The sequence below is a fragment of the Oncorhynchus clarkii genome, chromosome 25, assembly GCF_045791955.1.
Source record: "Oncorhynchus clarkii lewisi isolate Uvic-CL-2024 chromosome 25, UVic_Ocla_1.0, whole genome shotgun sequence".
Taxonomy (NCBI): Eukaryota; Metazoa; Chordata; class Actinopteri; order Salmoniformes; family Salmonidae; genus Oncorhynchus; species Oncorhynchus clarkii.
In genome coordinates this window covers 46,451,027-46,474,078 of record NC_092171.1, presented here as the reverse complement: position 1 = coordinate 46,474,078, position 23,052 = coordinate 46,451,027, and the positions used below count along the sequence as shown (strand labels likewise).

At 45.3% G+C, this 23,052-nt stretch overlaps 1 protein-coding gene across 1 annotated transcript in view; it reads right to left on the bottom strand.

The window, feature by feature from the left end:
- The window catches only part of LOC139383385 (fibroblast growth factor receptor 3), a 206,028-nt gene that overhangs the window by 81,898 nt on the left and 101,078 nt on the right, over positions 1 to 23,052 (bottom strand). The window contains 2 exon segments of the mRNA XM_071127909.1: positions 3,877 to 4,046; positions 19,342 to 19,395. Coding sequence (XP_070984010.1) covers positions 3,877 to 4,046; positions 19,342 to 19,395 — 224 coding nt within the window.

The window sequence follows — 23,052 nt, the reverse complement described above, 5'->3', positions numbered from 1 at the left end:
AGGGTCGGTTGTCCTGGCCTCTGGCAGACTCTATGGGGGTACCACAGGGTTCAATTCTCGGGCCGACTCTTTTCTCTGTATATATCAATGATGTCGCTCTTGCTGCGGGTGATTCCCTGATCCACCTCTATGCAGACGACACCATTCTGTATACAACTGGCCCTTCTTTGGACACTGTGTTAACAAACCTCCAAACGAGCTTCAATGCCATACAACTCTCCTTCTGTGGCCTCCAACTGCTCTTAAACTCTAGGAAAACTAAATGCATGCTTTTCAACCGATCGCTGCCCGCACCCGCCTGCCCGACTAGCATCAGCACCCTGGACGGTTCTGACTTAGAATATGTGGACAACTACAAATACCTAGGTGTCTGGCTAAACTGTAAACTCTCCTTCCAGACTCATATTTAGCATCTCCAATCCAAAAGTAAATCTAGAATCGGCTTCCTATTTCGCAACAAAGCCTCCTTCACTCTCGCTGCCAAACATTCCCTCGTAAAACTGACTATCCTACCAATCCTCGACTTCAGCGAAGTCATTTACAAAATAGCCTCCAACACTCTACTCAGCAAACTGGATGCAGTCTATCACAGTACCATCCGTTTTGTAAGCAAAGCCCCATATACCACCCACCACTGCGACCTGTATGCTCTCGTCGGCTGGCCCTCGCTACATATTCGTCGCCAGACCCACTGGCTCCAGGTCATCTATAAGTCTTTGTTAGGAAAAGCTCCTCCTTATCTCAGCTCACAGGTCACCATAGCAACACCCACCCGTAGCACTCGCTCCAGCAGGTATATCTCATTGGTCATCTCCAAAGCTAACACCCACTTTGGCTGCCTTTCCTTCCATTTCTCTGCTGCCAATGACTGGAACGAATTGCAAAGATCGCTGAAGTTGGAGACCTATATCTCCCTCTCTAACTTTAAGCATCAGCTATCTGAGCAGCTTACCGATCGCTGCAGCTGTACATAGCCCATCTGTAAATAGCCCACCCAATCTACCTACCTCATCCCCATACTGTTTTTATTTACTTTTTCACTCTTTTGCACACCAGTATTTCTACTTGCACATCATCATCTGCACATCTATGACTTCAGTGTTAATTTGCTAAATTGTAATTACCTCGCTACTATGGCCTATTTATTGCCTTACCACCTTACTCCATTTGCACACACTGTATACATACTGTGTTATTGACTGTACTTTTGTTTATCCTATGTGTAACTCTGTGTTGTTTTTTGTCGCATTGCTTTGCCAGGACACAGTAGTAAATGAGAACTTGTTCTCAACTGGCCTACCTGGTTAAATAAAGGTGATCTGGCCTACCTGGTTAAATAAAGGTGATCTGGCCTACCTGGTTAAATAAAGGTGATCTGGCCTACCTGGTTAAATAAAGGTAAGATAAATAAATGAATAAATACTTATGTAAGGTATTTCAGTTTTAAATAATAATTTCGAAAAACCTGTTTTTGCTTTGTCATTATGGCGTATTCTGTGTAGAGGAAATGTTCTTATTTAAACCATTTTAGAATAAGGCTGTTTTGTAACAAAATGTGGCAAAAGTCAACTCATCACACTTTTCCAATCACACAAACATTCGGGCATCATCCAACACACCTCCCCCCACCTATGTCCTTTTGTTTCTATTTCCACCTTATTGATTCCCAATCTGGGGCTTTTGACTACTTTTATGTTCCATGTTCCAGTATTTGGGATTTATTACTTCATTAGTTGTCTTTTCCTCCCTTCCTCTAATGCTGTCTTCTATTATAAAAATATAAACTCAAAATGCCACAATTTCAAAGATTGTTGTAAGGAAATCAATACATTGAAATACATGAAATAGGCCTTAATATATGGATTTCACTGGGAAGACAGATATGCATCTGGTGGTCACAGATACCTTAAAAACAATTAGGGGTGTGGATCAGAAAACCAGTCAGTATCTGGTGTGGATCAGAAAACCAGTCAGTATCTGGTGTGGATCAGAAAACGAGTCAGTATCTGGTGTGGATCAGAAAACCAGTCAGTATCTGGTGTGACCGCCATTTGCCTCATGTAGCACGACCCATCTCCTTCGTATAGAGTTGATCAGGCTGTTGATTGTGGCCTGTGGAATGTTGTTCCACTCTGCAGTGGCTGTGCGAAGTTGCTGGATATTGGCAGGAACTGGAAATGCGCTGTCCTACAAATCGATCCAGAGCATCCCAAACATGTCTGGTGAGTATGCAGGCCAAGACATTTTCAGTTTCCAGAAATTGCGTACAGATCCTTGAGACATCGGGCCGTGCATGGCAGCGGATGAATGGCATGACAATGGGCCGTAGGATTTCCTCATGGTATCTTTGTGCATTCAAATTGCAATCGATAAAATGCAACTGTGTTTTCGTTGTCCGTAGCTTATGCCTGCCCATACCAAAACTCCACTGCCACCATGGGACAGTCTGTTCACAACGTTGACATCAGCAAACCGCTCGCCGACACAACGCCATACACGTGGTCTACGGTTGTGAGGCCGTTTGGACGTACCGCCAAATTCTCTAAAACAATGTTGAAGGCGGCTTATGGTAGAGAAATTAACATTAAATTATCTGGCAACAGCTCTGGTGGACATTCTTGCAATCAGCATTCAAATTGCACACTGCCTCAAAACAAAACTGCACATTTTAGAGGGGCCTTTTATTGTCCCCAGCACAAGGTGCACTTGTGTAATGATCATGCTGTTTAATCAGCTTCTTGATATGCCACACCTGTCAGGTGGATGGATTATCTTGTCAAAGGATACATTCTCACTAGCAGGGATCTAAACACATTCGTGCACCACATTTAAGACAAATAAGCTTTTTGTGCGTATGGAACATTTCTGGGATCTTATATTTCAGCTCATTAAACCAACACTTTATATGTTGCATTCATATTTTTGTTTAGTGTACATACATTTAGCTAATACATTATTGTGGTATTACTCTGTAGGCTACGGACCTATTCAAAGCTTCCTTTGTCATCTCAGCATACAATCTGCCTGTAGTTATGGACCTCAACCTGCAGGAGGTTTGCTTTTTGTGATTGAGGAAACAGCTGCAAGGTTCTGACAGATGGATGTGTGGTGGTGGAAAGGACACACCCAAAAAACACTCACATCAAACCCCACCCACAATCTAACCCCACCCACAAGCCAACCCCACCCACAAGCTAACCCCACCCACAAGCTAACCCCACCCACAAGCTAACCCCACCCACAAGCCAACCCCACCCACAAGCCAACCCCACCCACAAGCTAACCCCACCCACAAGCTAACTCGCGTTTGGCATCTGTCATGGCTGCCAGCATTTCTTGAGGAGCCCAAAAAACAAATCAGCGTGTGCAGTTCCTCTAACAGAAAATGACCTTCTAAAAACCATGGAAATGAAAAACAAAAAACTATGTTTAAGTGAGAAGTAGGCATTGGTCTGAAGCTGAAGAATCAAGGAAATTCACATGAGCAACACAATGCCTACTCCACCCATGCCCTACCAAGGTTTTCCAGCACACAGCTTTGACCAACTACAGTAGCTATGCTGGTCTATTGTACTTCAAACAATGTGTATGCAGGTTGCTTAGGCTTCAAACATTCTCAAATAGCCTATTTCATACTCTTATATATCTTATATAGTAGGAATTGAACCTGGCTTGGCATCCTATTTCTTATATAGTGCACTACTTTTGACAAGGGTCCGTAGTAGGGCTTAAAGTACTGCTCTATAGGGCCTTGGTCAAAAGTAGTGCACTATGTAGGGAATAGGGTGCTATTTGGGACGCCTCCTTGGTAAGAACTCTGTATACCTCTGTCGACTAACTTCTGACTACTAATGTCTGATTGGCTGTCTGACAAACCTTGATCCCGCCCATCCTCTGTTCACCCTTAAACTCCTTCCCATTCTTCAGCCAATGGATGGAGGGCGTGGGGTTTCCAGCGGCAGCGCAACGAAATTTGACGGTATTGGCTGCTGGGATAGCGAGGAGCTTCTTCTCCATGCGGTCCGGTCTGGTCCAATACGGGCCTTCTGATTGGACAGGAGAGAGAGGAGGGCATGTTAGTCATCGTGGACTGTTTGAGTGTATCAGATTTAACTTCCTGATTAATATAAATAGCCAGATGTTTACACAACACATAAACTAAATGCATTATATATACAGCAGTGTGTGGACACCCCTTCAAATTAGTGGATTTCAGTCGCACACGTTGCTGACAGGTGTATAAAATCCAGCACACAGCCATGCAATCTCCATAGACAAACATTGGCAGTAGAATGGCCTTACTGAAGAGCTCAGGGACTTTCAACTTGGCACCGTCATAGGATGCTACCTTTCCAACAAGTAATTTCACCAAATTGCCCCAGTCAACTGTAAGTGCTGTCATTGTAAACTGGAATCGTCTAGGAGCAACAACGGCTCCTAGACGAAGTGGTAGGCAACACAAGCACACAGAATGAAACCGCCGAGTGCTGAAGCACGTTGTGCGTAAAAATCTTATGTCCTCGGTTGCAACTACCGAGTTTCAAATTGCCTCTGGAAGCAAGGTCAGCACAATAACTGTTAATCAGGAGCTTCATGAAATGGGTTTGGATGGCCGAGCAGCTAAGATCACAATGCACAATGCCAAGCGTCAGCTGGAATGGTGTAAACCTTGCCGCTATTGGACTCCGGAGCAGTGGAAAAGCGTTCTCTGGAGTGATGAATCACGCTTCACCATCTCAAACAAATCAAATCAAATGTTATTTTTCACAAGCGCCAAATACCGTGAAATGCTTCCTTACAAGCCCTTAACCATTAATGCAGTTCAAGAAATAGAATTAAGAAAATATTTCTGAAATAAACTAAAGTAAAACATTTAATAAAAAGTAACACAATAAAATAACAATAACAAGGCTTTATACAGGGGCTACCAGTACCGAGTCAATATGGGGTGGTACAGGTTAGTTGACGTAATTTGTAAATGTAGGTAGGGGTAAAGTGACTATGCATAGATAATAAACAGCGAATGGGGGTGGTGTCAATGTAATTGTCCAGGCGGCCATTTTACTAATTATTCAGCAGTTTTATGGCTTGGGTGTAGAAGCTGTTAAGGAGCCTTTTGGACCTAGACTTGGCGCTTCGGTACTGCTTGCCGTGCGGTAGCAGAGAGAACAGTCTATGAGTAGGGAGGCTGGAGTCTTTGGCAATTTTTAGGCCTTTCTCTGACACCACCTAGTATATAGGTTCTGGATGTCAGGAAGCTTGGCCCCAGTGATGTACTGGGCAGTACGCATTACCCTCTGTAGCATCTTACGGTCAGAAGCCGAGTCATACCAGGTGGTGATGCAACCGGTCAGGATGCTCTCGATGGTGCAGCTGTAGAACTTGTTGAGGATCAGCGTGGCAGATGTGTTGTTGCCTACCCTTACCCCCTACGGCGGCCCGCCAGGAAGTCCAGGATCCAGTTACAAAGGGAGGAGTTTAGTCCCAGGGTCCTTAGCGTAGTGATGAGCTTTGAGGGCACTATGGTGTTGAACGCTGAGCTGTAGTCAATGAACAGCACTCTCACATAGGTGTTCCTTTTGTCCAGGTTGAAAAGGGTAGTGTGGAGTGTGATTGAGATTACGTCATCTGTGGATTTGCTGGGACGGTATGCGAATTGAGTCTAGGGTTTCTGGGATGATGGTGTTGATGGGAGCCATGATCAACCTTTCAAAGCACTTCATGGCTACCGGCATGAGTGCTACGGGGCTGTAGTCATTTAGGCAGGTTACCTTCGCTTTCTTGGGCACAGGGACTATGGTGGTCTGCTTGAAACATGTAGGTATTACAGACTCGTTCAGGTAGAGGTTGAACATTTCAGTGAAGACACTTGCCAATTGGTCCACGCATGCTCTGAGTACACATCCTGGTAATCTGTCTGGCCCTGCGCCCTTGAGAATGTTGACCTGTTTAAAGGTCTTGCTCACATCGGCTACGGAGAGCGTGATCACACAGTCGTCCGGAACAGCTGGTGCTCCCATGCATGTTTCAGTGTTACATGTCTCGAAGCGAGCATGAAAGGAATTTTGCTCGTCATGTAGGCTCGCATCAATGGCTAGCTCAGGCTGGGTATCTCTTTGTAGACAGTAATAGTTTGCCGTGCCACATCCGACGAGCATCAGAGCCTGTGTAGTAGGGTTCAATCTTAGTCTTGTTTTGACACTTTGCCTGATTGATGGTTCGTCTGAGGATATAGCAGGATTTCTTATAAGAGTCCGGATTAGTGTCACGCTTCTTGAAAGCGGCAGCTCTAGCCTTTAGCTCGGTTGCCTGTAATCCATGGCTTCTGGTTTGGATATGTACGTACTGTCACTGTGGGAACCACATCGTTGATGCACTTATTGATGAAGCCGGTGACTGAGGTGGTATACCTTTGGATGAATCCTGGCACATATTCCAGTCTGTGCTAGCAAAACAGCCCTGCAGGGTAGCAACCGCGTCATCTGACCACTTCCGTATTGAGCGAGTCACTGGTACTTCCTGCTTTGGAGGGCGAGGGAGAGGTTTGTATGTCTCTGTGTGTGAAGTAAAGGTGGTCAAGATTTTTTTCCCCTCTGGTTGCAAGTGACATGCTGGTAAAAAGTTTCTCTGCATTAAAGTCCCTGGCCACAAGGAGCGCCAATTCTGGATGATCATTTTCTTGTTTGCTTATGGCCTTATAGAGTTGGTTGAGTGCAGTCTTAGTCTCAAGATCGGTTTGTGGTCGTAAATAGACGGCTACGAGTAATACAGATGAAAACTCTCTTGGTAGATAGTCTACAGTTTATCATGAGGTTTTTAATATTAGACATCGCGCTACAGCTGTTACTGACAAATAGACACACACCCCCTTACCAGATGTTCAGTAGCTGCTTTTTCCTGCTGATGCAGGAGTAGCCAGTCAGCTCTATATTATACGTGATGTCGTTCAGCCGTGTCTTGGTGAAACATAAGATATTATAGTTTTTAATGTCCTGTTGGTAGGATAGTCTCAATCGTAGATCATCCAGTTTATTCTCCAGTGATTGCTCGTTGGTCAATAGAACGGATGGTGAAGGCAGTTTACTCACTCGACCTCCACCCCCTGTATTTCTGTCTTTTCTTCATGTAAATGACAAGGATTTGGACCTGGTCTGGGAGCAGGATATCCTTCGTGTCGGACTCATTAAAGAAAACATCTTTGTCCAGTTTGTGGTGATTAATCGCTGTTCTGATGTCCAGAAGCTATTTTCGGTCATAAGAGATGGTAGTAGCAACATTATGTATAAAATATGTTTATAAACCATGTGGGGGATGCCAGGAGAATGCTACCTGCCCCAATGCATAGTGGCAACTGTAAAGTTTGGTGGAGGAGGAATAAAGGTCTGGGGCTGTTTTTCATGGTTCGGCCTAGGTTCCAGTGAAGGGAAATCTTGATGCTTAAGAATACAATGACATTCTAGACGATTCTGTTCTTCCAACTTTATGGCAACAGTTTGGGGAAGGACCTTTCCTGTTTCAGTATGACAATGCCCCTGCGCACAAAGCAAAGTCCATATAGAAATGCTTTGTCGAGATCGGTGTGGAAGAACTTGACTGGCCTGAGCAGAGCCCTGACATCAACCTCATCGAACACCTTAGAGATGAATTGGAACACCGACTGTGAGCCAGGCCTAATCACCCAACATCAGTGCCCAACCTCACTAATGCTCTGGTGGCTGAATGGAAACAAGTCCCCGCTGCAACGTTCCAACATCCAGTTGAAACAGCCTTACCAGAAGAGTGGAGGCTGTTGTAGCAGCAATGTTCCATCATCGAGTGGAAAGCCTTCCCAGAAGAGTGAAGGCTGTCATAGCAGCAATGTTCCAACATCTAGTGGAAAGCCTTCCCAGAAGAGTGGAGGCTGTTATATCAGCAATGTTCCAACATCGAGTGGAAAGCCTTCCCAGAAGAGTGGAGGCTGTTGTAGCAGCAATGTTCCAACATCGAGTGGAAAGCCTTCCCAGAAGAGTGGAGGCTGTTATATCAGCAATGTTCCAACATCGAGTGGAAACAGCCTTACCAGAAGAGTGGAGGCTGTTGTAGCAGCAAGGGGGGACAAGTGTATGTTTCCCATGCCAATAAACCCCTTTGAATTGAATTGAGTAGAGAAATAGTGTAGAGAGAAAATTGGCGAGGGCACTAGAACAGTCTGCAGCACCCAGCCTCACCCTCCTAGAATCTGAAGTCAAATGTCTACTGTTTGCTGATGATCTGGTGCTTCTGTCACCAACCAAGGAGAGCCTATAGCAGCACCTAGATCTTCTGATTCTGCCAGACCTGGGCCCTGACAGTAAATCTCAGTAAGACCAAAATAATGGTGTTCCAAAAAAGGTCCAGTCACCAGGACCACAAATACAAATTCCATCTAGACACCATTGCCCTAGAGCACACAAAAAACTATACATACCTCGGCCTAAACATCAGCACCACAGGTAACTTCCACAAAGCTGTGAACAATCTGAGAGAAGGCAAGAAGGGCCTTCTATGCCATCAAAAGGAACATACAATTCTACATACCAATTAGGATCTGGCTAAAAATACTTGAATCAGTTATAGAACCCATTGCTCTTCATGGCAGTGAGGTCTGGGGTCCGCTCACCAACCAAGAATTCACTAAATGAGACAAACACCAAATTAAGACTCTAGATGCAGAATTCTGTTCACAAACACAAACAGAACCACAGAGCCCCAGGACAGAAACCCAATTAGACCCAACCAAATCATGAGAAAACAACAAGATAATTACTTGACACATTGGAAAGAATGAACAAAAAAACAGAGCAAACTAGAATGCTATTTGGCCCTAAACAGAGAGTACACAGTGGCAGAATACCTGACCACTGTGACTGACCCAAACTTAAGGAAAGCTTTGACTATGTACAGACTCAGTGAGCATAGCCTTGCTATTGAGAAAGGACGCCGTAGACAGACCTGGCTCTCAAGAGAAGACAGGCTATGTGCTCACTGCCCACAAAATGAGGTGGAAACTGAGCTGCACTTCCTAACCTCCTGCCAAATGTATGACCATATTAGAGACACATATTTCCCTCAAATTACACAGACCCACAAAGAATTAGAAAACAAACCCAATTTTGATGCACAACTCCCATATCTAGTGGGTGAAATACCACAGTGTGCATTACACAGCAAGATTTGTGACCTGTTGCCACAAGAAAAGGGCAACCAGTGAAGAACAAACACCATTTACTTTCCCTTTTGTACTTGAACTTTGTGCACATAATATGACGTTTGAAATGTCTTTATTCTTTAGTAACTTTTGTGAGTGTAATGTTTACTGCTAATTTGTATAATTTATTTCACTTGTGTTTATTATCTACTTCACATGCCTTGGCAATGTTAACATATGTTTCCCATGCTAATAAAGCCCCTTAAATTGAAATTGAATTGATATTGAATTGAGAGACACACACACACAGAGACATAGAGAGAGAGAGAGAGAGAGAGAGAGAGAGAGAGAGCACATTAGTAAACCCTAGACCAGCAGCTAAGAGAAACCAGCTGACACACACACACACACACACACACACACACACACACACACACACACACACACACACAAGCAATGCCACCTTAAAAGGGAAATCTTCACCAGTCCTTCACTGCTTCTTTACCCGTTCTCTCTCTCCCTCTCTCTCTCTCTCTCCCTCTCTCTCTCTCTCCCTCCCCCTCTCTCCCTCCCCCTCTCTCCCTCCCTCTCTCCCTCCCTCCCTCCCTCCCTCAACTCCACTCTCTCTCTCCCATCTCCACTCAATTAAATTCAATTCAAGGTTTTTATTGGCTTGGGAAACATATGGTAACATTGCCAAAGCAGGTGAGGTAGATAATAAACAAAAGTGAAATAAACAATAAAAATGAACAGTAAACATTACACTCACAGAAGTTCCAAAGGAATAAAGACATTTCAAATTTCATATCATGTCTATATACAGTGTTGTAACAATGTGCAAAAGGGAAAATAAATAAACATGAGTTGTATTTATGTGTTGTGTCACGTTCTGACCTTTATTTCCTTTGTTTTGTCATTATTTAGTATGGTCAGGGCGTGAGTTGGGGTGGGCAGTCTATGTTTGTTTTTCTATGTTTGGTTTCTGTTTCGGGCCTAGTATGGTTCTCAATCAGAGGCAGGTGTCGTTAGTGGTCTCTGATTGAGAATCATACTTAGGTAGCCTGGGTTTCACTGTTGGTTTGTTGGTGTTTGTTTCCGTGTCTGTGTTTTTCACCACACGGGACTGTTTCGGTTTTGTTATTTCACGTATTAGTTTATTGTTTTTGTATTTCATAGTGTTCATTGCTTTTGTTATTAAAATCGTCATGAACACTTACCACGCCGCATCTCGGTCCGATTCTTACTCCTCTTCGGACGAAGAGGAGGAAATCTGCCGCTACATGTTTGTGCTTCACTGGTTGCCCTTTTCTTGTGGCAACAAATATTGCTGCTGTGATGCACACTGTGGTATTTCACCCAGTTAATTCTACTCTTCTTACACACACACACGCAAATACTCTGAGTTCATAATGAGGTCTACTCTCCTGCTGTATGTTGGGTAAGAGAGACTTCCAATGTTGAGACACAGACAGAGCATCTCAGGCACTCCTCTCTCACCCCCCCCCCCCCCCCCCCCCCCCCCCACACACCTCCTCTCTCACACCCCCCTAACTGAGAACCCTCTCTCTCTCTCCTCCAATCCTCTCTCTCCTCCTCCTCCTCCTCCACTCCAGATACAGATATGGTCAGACCAAGTTATGAGAAATGTTTTGTGTGTTCAATTATGATGTTGTTCAAGATTAATTTATACTTGTGTTTCTGACATTAGATTTTTTTTACTGAAAAATCATGATTTTTGTCTGCACACTTGTTTTCTTTGTACATACAGTACCAGTCAAAAGATTGAACACACCTACTCATTCCAGGGTTTTTCTTTATTTTGACTATTTTCGACATTGTAGAATAATAGTGAAGACATTAAAACTATGAAATTACACATATGGAATCATGTAGTAACCAAAAAAAAGTGTTAAACAAATCAAAATATATTTTATATTTGAGATTCTTCAAAGTAGCCACCCTTTGCCTTGATGACAGCTTTGCACACTCTTGGCATTCTCTCAACCAGCTTCACGAGGTAGTCACCTGGAATGTATTTCAATTAATTTGTGGAATTTATTTCCTTTGAGCCAATCAGTTGTGTTGTGACAAGGTAGGGGTGGTAAACAGAAGATAGCCCTATTTGGTAAAATACCAAGTCCATATTATGGCAAGAACAGCTCAAATAGGCAAAGAGAAACGACAGTCCATCATTACTTTTAAGACACGAAGGTCAATCAATGGGGAAAATCTCAAGAATTTTGAATGTTTCTTAAAGTGCAGTTGAAAAAACCATCAAGTGCTATGATGAAACTGTCTCTCATGAGGACTGCCACAGGAAAGGAAGACCCAGAGTTACCTCTGATGCAGAGCATAAGTTCATTAGAGTTACCAGCCCAAATAAATGCTTCACAGAGTTCAAGTAACAGACACATCTCAACATCAACTGTTCAGTGGAGACTGTGTGAATCAGGCTGCAAAGAAACAACTACAAAAGGACACCAATAAGTAGAAGAGACTTGCTTGGTCCAAGAAACAAGCAAAGGACGTTAGACCAGTGGAAATCTGTCCGTTGGTCTGATGAGTAGAAATGTGAGATTTTTGGTTCCAACCTCCATGTCTTTGTGAAACACAAAGGTGAACGGATGGTCTCCACATATGTGGTTTCCACTGTGAAGCATGGAGGAGGAGGTGTGATGGTGTGGGGATGCTTTGCTGGTGACACTGTCAGTGATTTATTTAGAATTCAAGGCACACTTAACCAGCGTGGCTACCACAGCATTCTGCAGCGATAAGCCATCCTATCTGGTTTGTGCTTAGTGGGACTATCATTTGTTTTTCAACAGGACAATGACCCAACACACCTCCAGACTGTGTAAGGGCTATGTTACCAAGAAGGATAGTGATGGAGTGCTGCATCAGATGACCTGGCCTCCACAATTACCCAACTTCAACTCAGTTGAGAGGGTTTGGGATGAGTTGGACCGCAGAGTGAAGGAAAAGCAGCCAACAAGTGCTCAGCATATGTGGGAACTCCTTCAAGACTGTTGGAAAAGCATTCCAGGTGAAGCTGGTTGAGAGAATGCCAAGAGTATGCAAAGCTGTCATCAAGGCAAAGAGTGAATATTTGAAGAATCTCAAATATACAGTGCCTTGCGAAAGTATTCGGCCCCCTTGAACTTTGCGACCTTTTGCCACATTTCAGGCTTCAAACATAAAGATATAAAACTGTATTTTTTTGTGAAGAATCAACAACAAGTGGGACACAACCATGAAGTGGAACGACATTTATTGGATATTTCAAACTTTTTGAACAAATCAAAAACTGAAAAATTGGGCGTGCAAAATTATTCAGCCCCCTTAAGTTAATACTTTGTAGCGCCACCTTTTGCTGCGATTACAGCTGTAAGTCGCTTGGAGAATGTCTCTATCAGTTTTGCACATCGAGAGACTGACATTTTTTCCCATTCCTCCTTGCAAAACAGCTCGAGCTCAGTGAGGATGGATGGAGAGCATTTGTGAACAGCAGTTTTCAGTTCTTTCCACAGATTCTCGATTGGATTCAGGTCTGGACTTTGACTTGGCCATTCTAACACCTGGATATGTTTATTTTTGAACCATTCCGTTGTAGATTTTGCTTTATGTTTTGGATCATTGTCTTGTTGGAAGACAAATCACCGTCCCAGTCTCAGGTCTTTTGCAGACTCCATCAGGTTTTCTTCCAGAATGGTCCTGTATTTGGCTCCATCCATCTTCCCATCAATTTTAACCATCTTCCCTGTCTCTGCTGAAGAAAAGCAGGCCCAAACCATGATGCTGCCACCACCATGTTTGACAGTGGGGATGGTGTGTTCAGGGTGATGAGCTGTGTTGCTTTTACGCCAAACATAACGTTTTGCATTGTTGCCAAAAAGTTCAATTTTGGTTTCATCTGACCAGAGCACCTTCTTCCACATGTTTGGTGTGTCTCCCAGGTGGCTTGTGGCAAACTTTAAACAACACTTTTGATGGATATCTTTAAGAAATGGCTATCTTCTTGCCACTCTTCCATAAAGGCCAGATTTGTGCAATATACGACTGATTGTTGTCCTATGGACAGATTCTCCCACCTCAGCTGTAGATCTCTGCAGTTCATCCAGAGTGATCATGGGCCTCTTGGCTGCATCTCTGATCAGTCTTCTCCTTGTATGAGCTGAAAGTTTAGAGGGACGGCCAGGTCTTGGTAGATTTGCAGTGGTTTGATACTCCTTCCATTTCAATATTATCGCTTGCACAGTGCTCCTTGGGATGTTTAAAGCTTGGGAAATCTTTTTGTATCCAAATCCGGCTTTAAACTTCTTCACAACAGTATCTCGGAGCAGAGTTGGGGGGGGGGGGGGGGGGGCCTGGGAGTGGAGCAGAGTTGGGGGGGGAGCCTGAGAGTGGAGCAGAGATGGGGGGGTAGCCTGAGAGCGGAGCAGAGTTGGGGGGGCTGGGAGCGGAGCAGAGTTGGGAGGGGCCTGGGAGCGGAGCAGAGTTGAGGGGGGTGGGAGTGGAGCAGTGTTGGGAGGGGCCTGGGAGCGGAGCAGAGTTTTGGGGGGGGGGGGCCTGGGAGTGGAGCAGAGTTGGGAGGGGCCTGGGAGCGGAGCAGAGTTGAGGGGGGTGGGAGTGGAGCAGAGTTTGGAGGGGCCTGGGAGCGGAGCAGAGTTGAGGGGGGGGGGGAGTGGAGCAGCAACACTGGCAGTTCTGATTCAGATTACAGGGAGCTCTTTGAAGGCATGCTGCCCCTGGCCCCTCGGGGCCCTAGACAAACAGAGACGGCCCAGTGGTGGCTTAGCGCTGCCCTGCGCACCAGCAATGCTGCATAGCTCATCACCACAGATCTAACCCTGTTAACATTGTTTAGGAACACAGATCTAACCCTGTTAACATAGTTTAGGAACACGGATCTAACCCTGTAACATAGTTTAGGAACACTGATCTAACCCTGTTAACATAGTTTAGGAACACTGATCTAACCCTGTTAACATAGTTTAGGAACACTGATCTAACCCTGTAGTGTGTAGTGTGTGGCCTGTAGTGTGTAGTGTGTAGTGTGTAGTGTGTGGCCTGTAGTGTGTTGTGTGTAGTGTGTGGCCTGTAGTGTGTAGTGTGTAGTGTGTAGTGTGTGGCCTGTAGTGTGTAGTGTGTAGTGTGTGGCCTGTAGTGTGTAGTGTGTGGCATGTAGTGTGTAGTGTATGGCCTGTAGTGTGTAGTGTGCAGTGTGTGGCCTGTAGTGTGTAGTGTGTAGTGTGTAGTGTATGGCCTGTAGTGTGTAGTGTGTGGCCTGTAGTGTGTAGTGTGTAGTGTGTAGTGTGTGGTGTGTAGGGTATGGCCTGTAGTGTGTAGTGTGTAGTGTGTGGACTGTAGTGTGTAGTGTGTAGTGTGTGGCCTGTAGTGTGTAGTGTGTAGTGTGTGGCCTGTAGTGTGTAGTGTGTAGTGTGTGGCCTGTAGTGTGTAGTGTGTAGTGTGTGGACTGGAGTGTGTAGTGTGTAGTGTGTGGACTGTAGTGTGTAGTGTGTAGTGTGTGGCCTGTAGTGTGTCTGGGTGGTGCCACACAGACAGCCAGCCAGCCAGCCAGCCAGACAGACAGACAGACAGACAGACAGACAGACAGACAGAGTCAGACAGACAGACAGAGTCAGACAGACAGACAGAGAGACAGACAGACAGACAGACAGACAGACAGACAGACAGAGCCAGACACACAGACAGACAGACAGCTGTGATTATTCCAGTATCATTGACATACTGTGACCTGTAATGTGTTGCAGGCTACTTTGAGGCTGGCTGCCCCCTCTCTCTGTGTGAGAGCTCTGTCTTCTTGACCAAGGGTAAAACAGCAGAGTTATTCTACAGGGTATGGTATGAGCTCATTTCTCCCCACAGCAGACCGATCCAACCCTAACCACTCATTAAGTTGGTGACTAAAAACGGTGACTAAAAACCCCAAACCCTCTCTCTCTTTCAAAACAAAAAAGGCATTAGAGTAGAGTGTGTCTGCCTGCTACATAGGGGGTTTAACCTCTCTGTCCCCTGCTATGTAGGGGATTTAACCTCTATGTCCCCTGCTACGTGAGGGGTTAACCTTTCTGTCTCCTGCTACGTGGGGAGTTTAACCTCTCTGTCCCCTACTACGTAGGGTGTTTAACCTCTCTGTCCCCTGCTACGTAGGGGGTTAAACTCTCTGTCCCCTCTCTGTCCCCTCTCTGTCCCCTGCTACGTAGGGGGTTTAACCTCTCTGTCCCCTCTCTGTCCTCTCTCTGTCCCCTGCTACGTAGGGGGTTTAACCTCTCTGTCCCCTGCTACGTAGGGGGTTTAACCTCTCTGTCTCCTGCTACGTAGGGAGTTTAACCTCTCTGTCCCCTACTACGTAGGGTGTTTAACCTCTCTGTCCCCTGCTATGTAGGGGGTTTAACCTCTCTGTCCCCTGCTACGTAGGGGGTTTAACCTCTCTGTCCCCTGCTACGTAGGGGGTTAAACTCTCTGTCCCCTCTCTGTCCCCTGCTGTAACCATGTAGCAAATTATATTGTAATACCTGCTAATAATTATTGCATTTTGAAGCGGGTAAAAAAGGATAATGGATCGTATTATAACTTGAACCTGACTGATGAGTAACGTGTCAGACAGGACCCAGACAGGCCCCAGACAGGACCCAGACAGGCCCCAGACAGGACCCAGACAGGACCCAGACAGGCCTCAGACAGGACCCAGACAGGCCCCAGACAGGACCCAGACAGGACCCAGACAGTCCTCAGACAGGACCCAGACAGGACCCAGACAGGACCCAGACAGGTCCCAGACAGGTCCCAGACATGACCCAGACAGGCCCCAGACATGACCCAGACAGGACCCAAACAGGACCCGGACAGGACCCAGACAGGCCCCAGACAGGCCCCAGACAGGACCCAGACAGGACCCAGACAGAACCCAGACAGGACCCAGACAGGACCCAGACAGGACCCAGACAGGCCCCAGACAGGACCCAGACAGGACCCATCTACAAATAGGAACAGCATAATAACTTGAACCAATAATGTAATAACAACCTAAAAATAAAAATGAATTGGAATTGTAAAATCATTTAATCTTTGGAATTGAATTGGAATTGAATATTTTTTACATGTCCTATTTAATTAAATGAATGTACGTACAGTAGTTGAACTGTAGAATGTGTTGTAATCATTTCCACCTGTATTCCAATATTCTAGGCTGTATGAAATGACTTAAAAATAATCTTTGAATTCAAAGACTGACCTGGAATTTACAGGGAGCGAGAGCTGAATTAGAATTGAATTTGTGGAATTCACTCCAACCTTGGAGACGTTCCAGTTTGGACAACATCATCAGACATGAAGACATGTAGACATGAAGATGTTCCAGTTTGGACAACAACATCAGACATGAAGACATGAAGACGTTCCAGTCTGGACAACAACATCAGACATGGAGACGTTCCAGTCTGGACAACAACATCAGACATGGAGACGTTCCAGTCTGGACAACAACATCAGACATGAAGACGTTCCAGTCTGGACAACAACATCAGACATGAAGACATGGAGACGTTCCAGTCTGGACAACAACATCAGACATGGAGACGTTCCAGTCTGGACAACAACATCAGACATGAATCAATACCAGAACACAACTTTAAATTTAAATTTTTCTTGTACTGGTTGACCTGAGAAGGAAACGCTGTAAAACGTCCATACTTTCTAGTTGTGTGATTAGTCAGATCTACAGAATACGCAATGGACACGTCGTACAACCAAATGATCACTGCTGGTTGATTCTCCCCAATGCAACAACAATTATAAAGTTTAACAATAGGAACATAAAGTACCCGTCTCAGTAAAACAGAATGAACATTGTAGCATCAGTATTAGACGGGAAGGCACCATTTATAGTATATTACATATGTTTTGGGGAAAGGGGGTATTGAGGGCCAAGTGTATAAATTGTGCAGTATTTAGCCATCATAATAAGAGACTGGTAGCAGCAGTGGTGTGTGTGTGTAGTATGAATGTACGTGTGTGTGTGTGTGTGTACGTGTGTGTGTGTGTGTGTGTGTGTGTGTGTGTGTGTGTGTGTGTGTGTGTGTGTGTGTGTGTGTGTGTGTGTGTGTGTGTGTGTGTGTGTGTGTGTGTACATGTGCAGAGAATCAGAGCAGGTGGTCAGTCCAGTTCAAGTGTTCAAGAGTCTGATGGTTTGCAGATAGAAACTGTCTCTGAACCTTTTGGTATCAGACATCATGACCCAATACTGTATGCCCAACGGTAAGTGAGTGAACAGCTCGTAGTTGGGGGGGGTCTTTGATGATGCTGCAGGCCTTCCTCAGGCAACGTTTCCAGTAGATGTCTTGGATGCGTGGGAACAAGGTCCCAGGGATGTACTGGACCGTCTTCACTACCCACTGGAGGGCCTTGTGGTCATGGACAGAACCCATGGGTGAACAGGGAGGGGCTGAGGACACACCCCTGGGGGGCCCCTGTGTTAAGCGTCATTGTTGCTAATCATCATAGCCTGTGGTGGTCTGCCCGTCAGAAAGTCCAGGAAGTCTGTTTCAGAGGGTGATGTCCAGACCCAGGGCTCTGAGCTTGGTGTCCAGACCCAGGGCTCTGAGCTTGGTGTCCAGACCCAGGGCTCTGAGCTTGGTGTCCAGACCCAGGGCTCTGAGCTTGGTGTCCAGACCCAGGGCTCTGAGCTTGGTGTCCAGACCCAGGGCTCTGAGCTTGATGTCCAGACCCAGGGCTCTGAGCTTGGTGTCCAGACCCAGGGCTCTGAGCGTGGTGTCCAGACCCAGGGCTCTGAGCTTGGTGTCCAGACCCAGGGCTCTGAGCTTGGTGTCCAGACCCAGGGCTCTGAGCTTGGTGTCTAGACCCAGGGCTCTGAGCTTGGTGTCCAGACCCAGGGTTCTGAGCTTGGTGTCCAGACCCAGGGCTCTGAGCTTGGTGTCCAGACCCAGGGCTCTGAGCTTGGTGTCCAGACCCAGGGCTCTGAGCTTGGTGTCCAGACCCAGGGCTCTGAGCTTGGTGTTGAGCTTGGAGGGAACAATAGTGTTGAATGTTGAACTGTAGTCAATGAACAGCATTCTCACATAGGTGTTCCTCTTGTCCAGATGTGTTACGGCCGTGTGAATCGTGATGGACATGGCACCTTCAGTGGATCTGTTGGAGAGGTAGGCTAACTGGAGTGGGTCCAGTGTGTGAGGCTTATAAGAGGACTGTAAAGGCAGAAAAATAAAAGTAAGGAAAAATTCCGATTTTGGCTTTGGATCGATGGGTTAAGTGTGAGTGTGCGTGTAAGTGAGTGAATCAGTCAGTCTGTCAGCCTGTCATGGTTCCATCTGCACTCTGTCAAAGTGTCCTGGTGAATAACCGTCTGGTTCCATCTGCACTCTGAAAGGTCATAGTGCCCTGGTGAATAACAGTCTGGTTCCATCTGCACTCTGAAAGATCAAAGTGTCCTGGTGAATAACAGTCTGGTTCCATCTGCACTCTGAAAGGTCATAGTGCCCTGGTGAATAACAGTCTGGTTCCATCTGCACTCTGAAAGATCAAAGTGTCCTGGTGAATAACAGTCTGGTTCCATCTGCACTCGGAAAGGTCAAAGTGTCCTGGTGAATAACAATCTGGTTCCATCTGCACTCTGAAAGGTCAAAGTGTCCTGGTCATTCCTGGGATAAGGAGGAGTGAAACTCCTGTGGAATATGTTGGTAATCATTACAACATGGATAATCACATGACTGTGTGTCTTCAAGTTTTTTTTTGTTAGGTCTTTGTTTGTCGTCGTTTCTTAGGTCAGAATTGAAGTATAACCCCCCCTTGCAAGTCTGTTGTGGGAATTGATGCAGATGCAAGGCTTTCCTCAAGTGTGTGACTCAAACGAGTGATTTTAGGTTATTTTAGGTTGTTATCATTTAAAAATATTTTTTACACAATTTGTAATGTAATAATGATTTCATTAGGTGAAAAACATTATTACGTAATGCTTGCAGCATATTTATTACATTATCAGTGTGTATTACATTATGGCTTTCAGTTCAACATCTACTGACATCAGGATGAATGAATGAAGAGATGAAGAGACAAAGAGATGAAGAGACGAAGAGATTAAGAGATGAAGAGATTAAGAGATTAAAAGACGAAGAGATGGAACACACTATTTCCATTACCTGTATCGTCCCAGTCTTCATCATGGTCTTCATCATCTCCAGAAGACAGGGAATCTGTCGGCACGAAAACAGACATGAAGACGTTCCAGTCTGGACAACAACATCAGACATGAAGACATGGAGACGTTCCAGTCTGGACAACAACATCAGACATGAAGACATGCAGACGTTCCAGTCTGGACAACAACATCAGACATGAAGACATGAAGACGTTCCAGTCTGGACAACAACATCAGACATGAAGACATGGAGACGTTCCAGTCTGGACAACAACATCAGACATGAAGACATGGAGACGTTCCAGTCTGGACAACAACATCAGACATGGAGACATGAAGACGTTCCAGTCTGGAGAACAACATCAGACATGAAGACGTTCCAGTCTGGACAACAACATCAGACATGAAGACGAGGAGACGTTCCAGTCTGGACAACAACATCAGACATGAAGACATGGAGACATGAAGACGTTCCAGTCTGGACAACAACATCAGACATGAAGACGTTCCAGTCTGGACAACAACATCAGACATGGAGACATGAAGACGTTCCAGTCTGGACAACAACATCAGACATGAAGACATGGAGACATGAAGACGTTCCAGTCTGGACAACATCATCAGACATGAAGACATGGAGACGTTCCAGTCTGGACAACAACATCAGACATGAAGACGTTCCAGTCTGGACAACAACATCAGACATGGAGACATGAAGACATGAAGACGTTCCAGTCTGGACAACAACATCAGACATGAAGACGTTCCAGTCTGGACAACAACATCAGACATGAAGACATGGAGACGTTCCAGTCTGGACAACAACATCAGACATGAAGACATGAAGACGTTCCAGTCTGGACAACAACATCAGACATGGAGACATGAAGACGTTTCAGTCTGGACAACAACATCAGACATGAAGACATGGAGACGTTCCAGTCTGGACAACATCATCAGACATGAAGACATGAAGACGTTCCAGTCTGGACAACAACATCAAACATGAAGACATGAAGACGTTCCAGTCTGGACAACAACATCAGACATGAAGACGTTCCAGTCTGGACAACAACATCAGACATGGAGACATGAAGACGTTCCAGTCTGGACAACAACATCAGACATGAAGACGTTCCAGTCTGGACAACAACATCAGACATGAAGACGTTCCAGTCTGGACAACAACATCAGAAATGAAGACATGGAAACGTTCCAGTCTGGACAATAACATCAGACATGAAGACGTTCCAGTCTGGACAACAACATCAGACATGGAGACATGAAGACATGAAGACGTTCCAGTCTGGACAACAACATCAGACATGAATACGTTCCAGTCTGGACAACAACATCAGACATGAAGACATGGAGATGTTCCAGTCTGGACAACAACATCAGACATGAAGACATGAAGACGTTCCAGTCTGGACAACAACATCAGACATGGAGACATGAAGACGTTTCAGTCTGGACAACAACATCAGACATGAAGACATGAAGACGTTCCAGTCTGGACAACAACATCAGACATGGAGACATGAAGACGTTTCAGTCTGGACAACAACATCAGACATGAAGACATGGAGACGTTCCAGTCTGGACAACAACATCAGACATGAAGACATGAAGACGTTCCAGTCTGGACAACAACATCAGACATGAAGACGTTCCAGTCTGGACAACAACATCAGACATGGAGACATGAAGACATGAAGACGTTCCAGTCTGGACAACAACATCAGACATGAAGACGTTCCAGTCTGGACAACAACATCAGACATGAAGACATGGAGACGTTCCAGTTTGGACAACATCATCAGACATGAAGACATGTAGACATGAAGATGTTCCAGTTTGGACAACAACATCAGACATGAAGACATGAAGACGTTCCAGTCTGGACAACAACATCAGACATGAGGACATGAAGACGTTCCAGTCTGGACAACAACATCAGACATGAAGACATGAAGACATGAAGACGTTCCAGACTGGACAACAACATCAGACATGAAGACGTTCCAGTCTGGACAACATCATCAGACATGAAGACATGCAGACGTTCCAATCTGGACAACAACATCAGACATGAAGAAGTTCCAGTCTAGACAACAACATCAGACATGGAGACATGAAGACGTTCCAGTCTGGACAACAACATCAGACATGGAGACGTTCCAGTCTGGACAACAACATCAGACATGGAGACATGAAGACGTTCCAGTCTGGACAACAACATCAGACATGAAGACATGAAGACGTTCCAGTCTGGAGAACAACATCAGACATGAAGACATGAAGACGTTCTAGTCTGGACAACAACATCAGACATGAAGACGTTCCAGTCTGGACAACAACATCAGACATGAAGACGTTCCAGTCTGGACAACAACATCAGACATGAAGACATGGAGACGTTCCAGTCTGGACAACAACATCAGACATGAAGACGTTCCAGTCTGGACAACAACATTAGACATGGAGACGTTCCAGTCTGGACAACAACATCGGACATGAAGACGTTCCAGTCTGGACAACAACATCGGACATGAAGACGTTCCAGTCTGGACAACAACATCAGACATGGAGACGTTCCAGTCTGGACAACAACATCAGACATGGAGACGTTCCAGTCTGGACAACAACATCAGACATGAAGACGTTCCAGTCTGGACAACAACATCAGACATGAAGACGTTCCAGTCTGGACAACAACATCAGACATGGAGACATGAAGACATGAAGACGTTCCAGTCTGGACAACAACATCAGACATGAAGACGTTCCAGTCTGGACAACAACATCAGACATGAAGACATGGAGACGTTCCAGTTTGGACAACATCATCAGACATGAAGACATGTAGACATGAAGATGTTCCAGTTTGGACAACAACATCAGACATGAAGACATGAAGACGTTCCAGTCTGGACAACAACATCAGACATGAGGACATGAAGACGTTCCAGTCTGGACAACAACATCAGACATGAAGACATGAAGACATGAAGACGTTCCAGACTGGACAACAACATCAGACATGAAGACGTTCCAGTCTGGACAACATCATCAGACATGAAGACATGCAGACGTTCCAATCTGGACAACAACATCAGACATGAAGAAGTTCCAGTCTGGACAACAACATCAGACATGGAGACATGAAGACGTTCCAGTCTGGACAACAACATCAGACATGGAGACGTTCCAGTCTGGACAACAACATCAGACATGGAGACATGAAGACGTTCCAGTCTGGACAACAACATCAGACATGAAGACATGAAGACGTTCCAGTCTGGAGAACAACATCAGACATGAAGACATGAAGACGTTCTAGTCTGGACAACAACATCAGACATGAAGACGTTCCAGTCTGGACAACAACATCAGACATGAAGACGTTCCAGTCTGGACAACAACATCAGACATGAAGACATGGAGACGTTCCAGTCTGGACAACAACATCAGACATGAAGACGTTCCAGTCTGGACAACAACATTAGACATGGAGACGTTCCAGTCTGGACAACAACATCGGACATGAAGACGTTCCAGTCTGGACAACAACATCGGACATGAAGACGTTCCAGTCTGGACAACAACATCAGACATGGAGACGTTCCAGTCTGGACAACAACATCAGACATGGAGACGTTCCAGTCTGGACAACAACATCAGACATGAAGACGTTCCAGTCTGGACAACA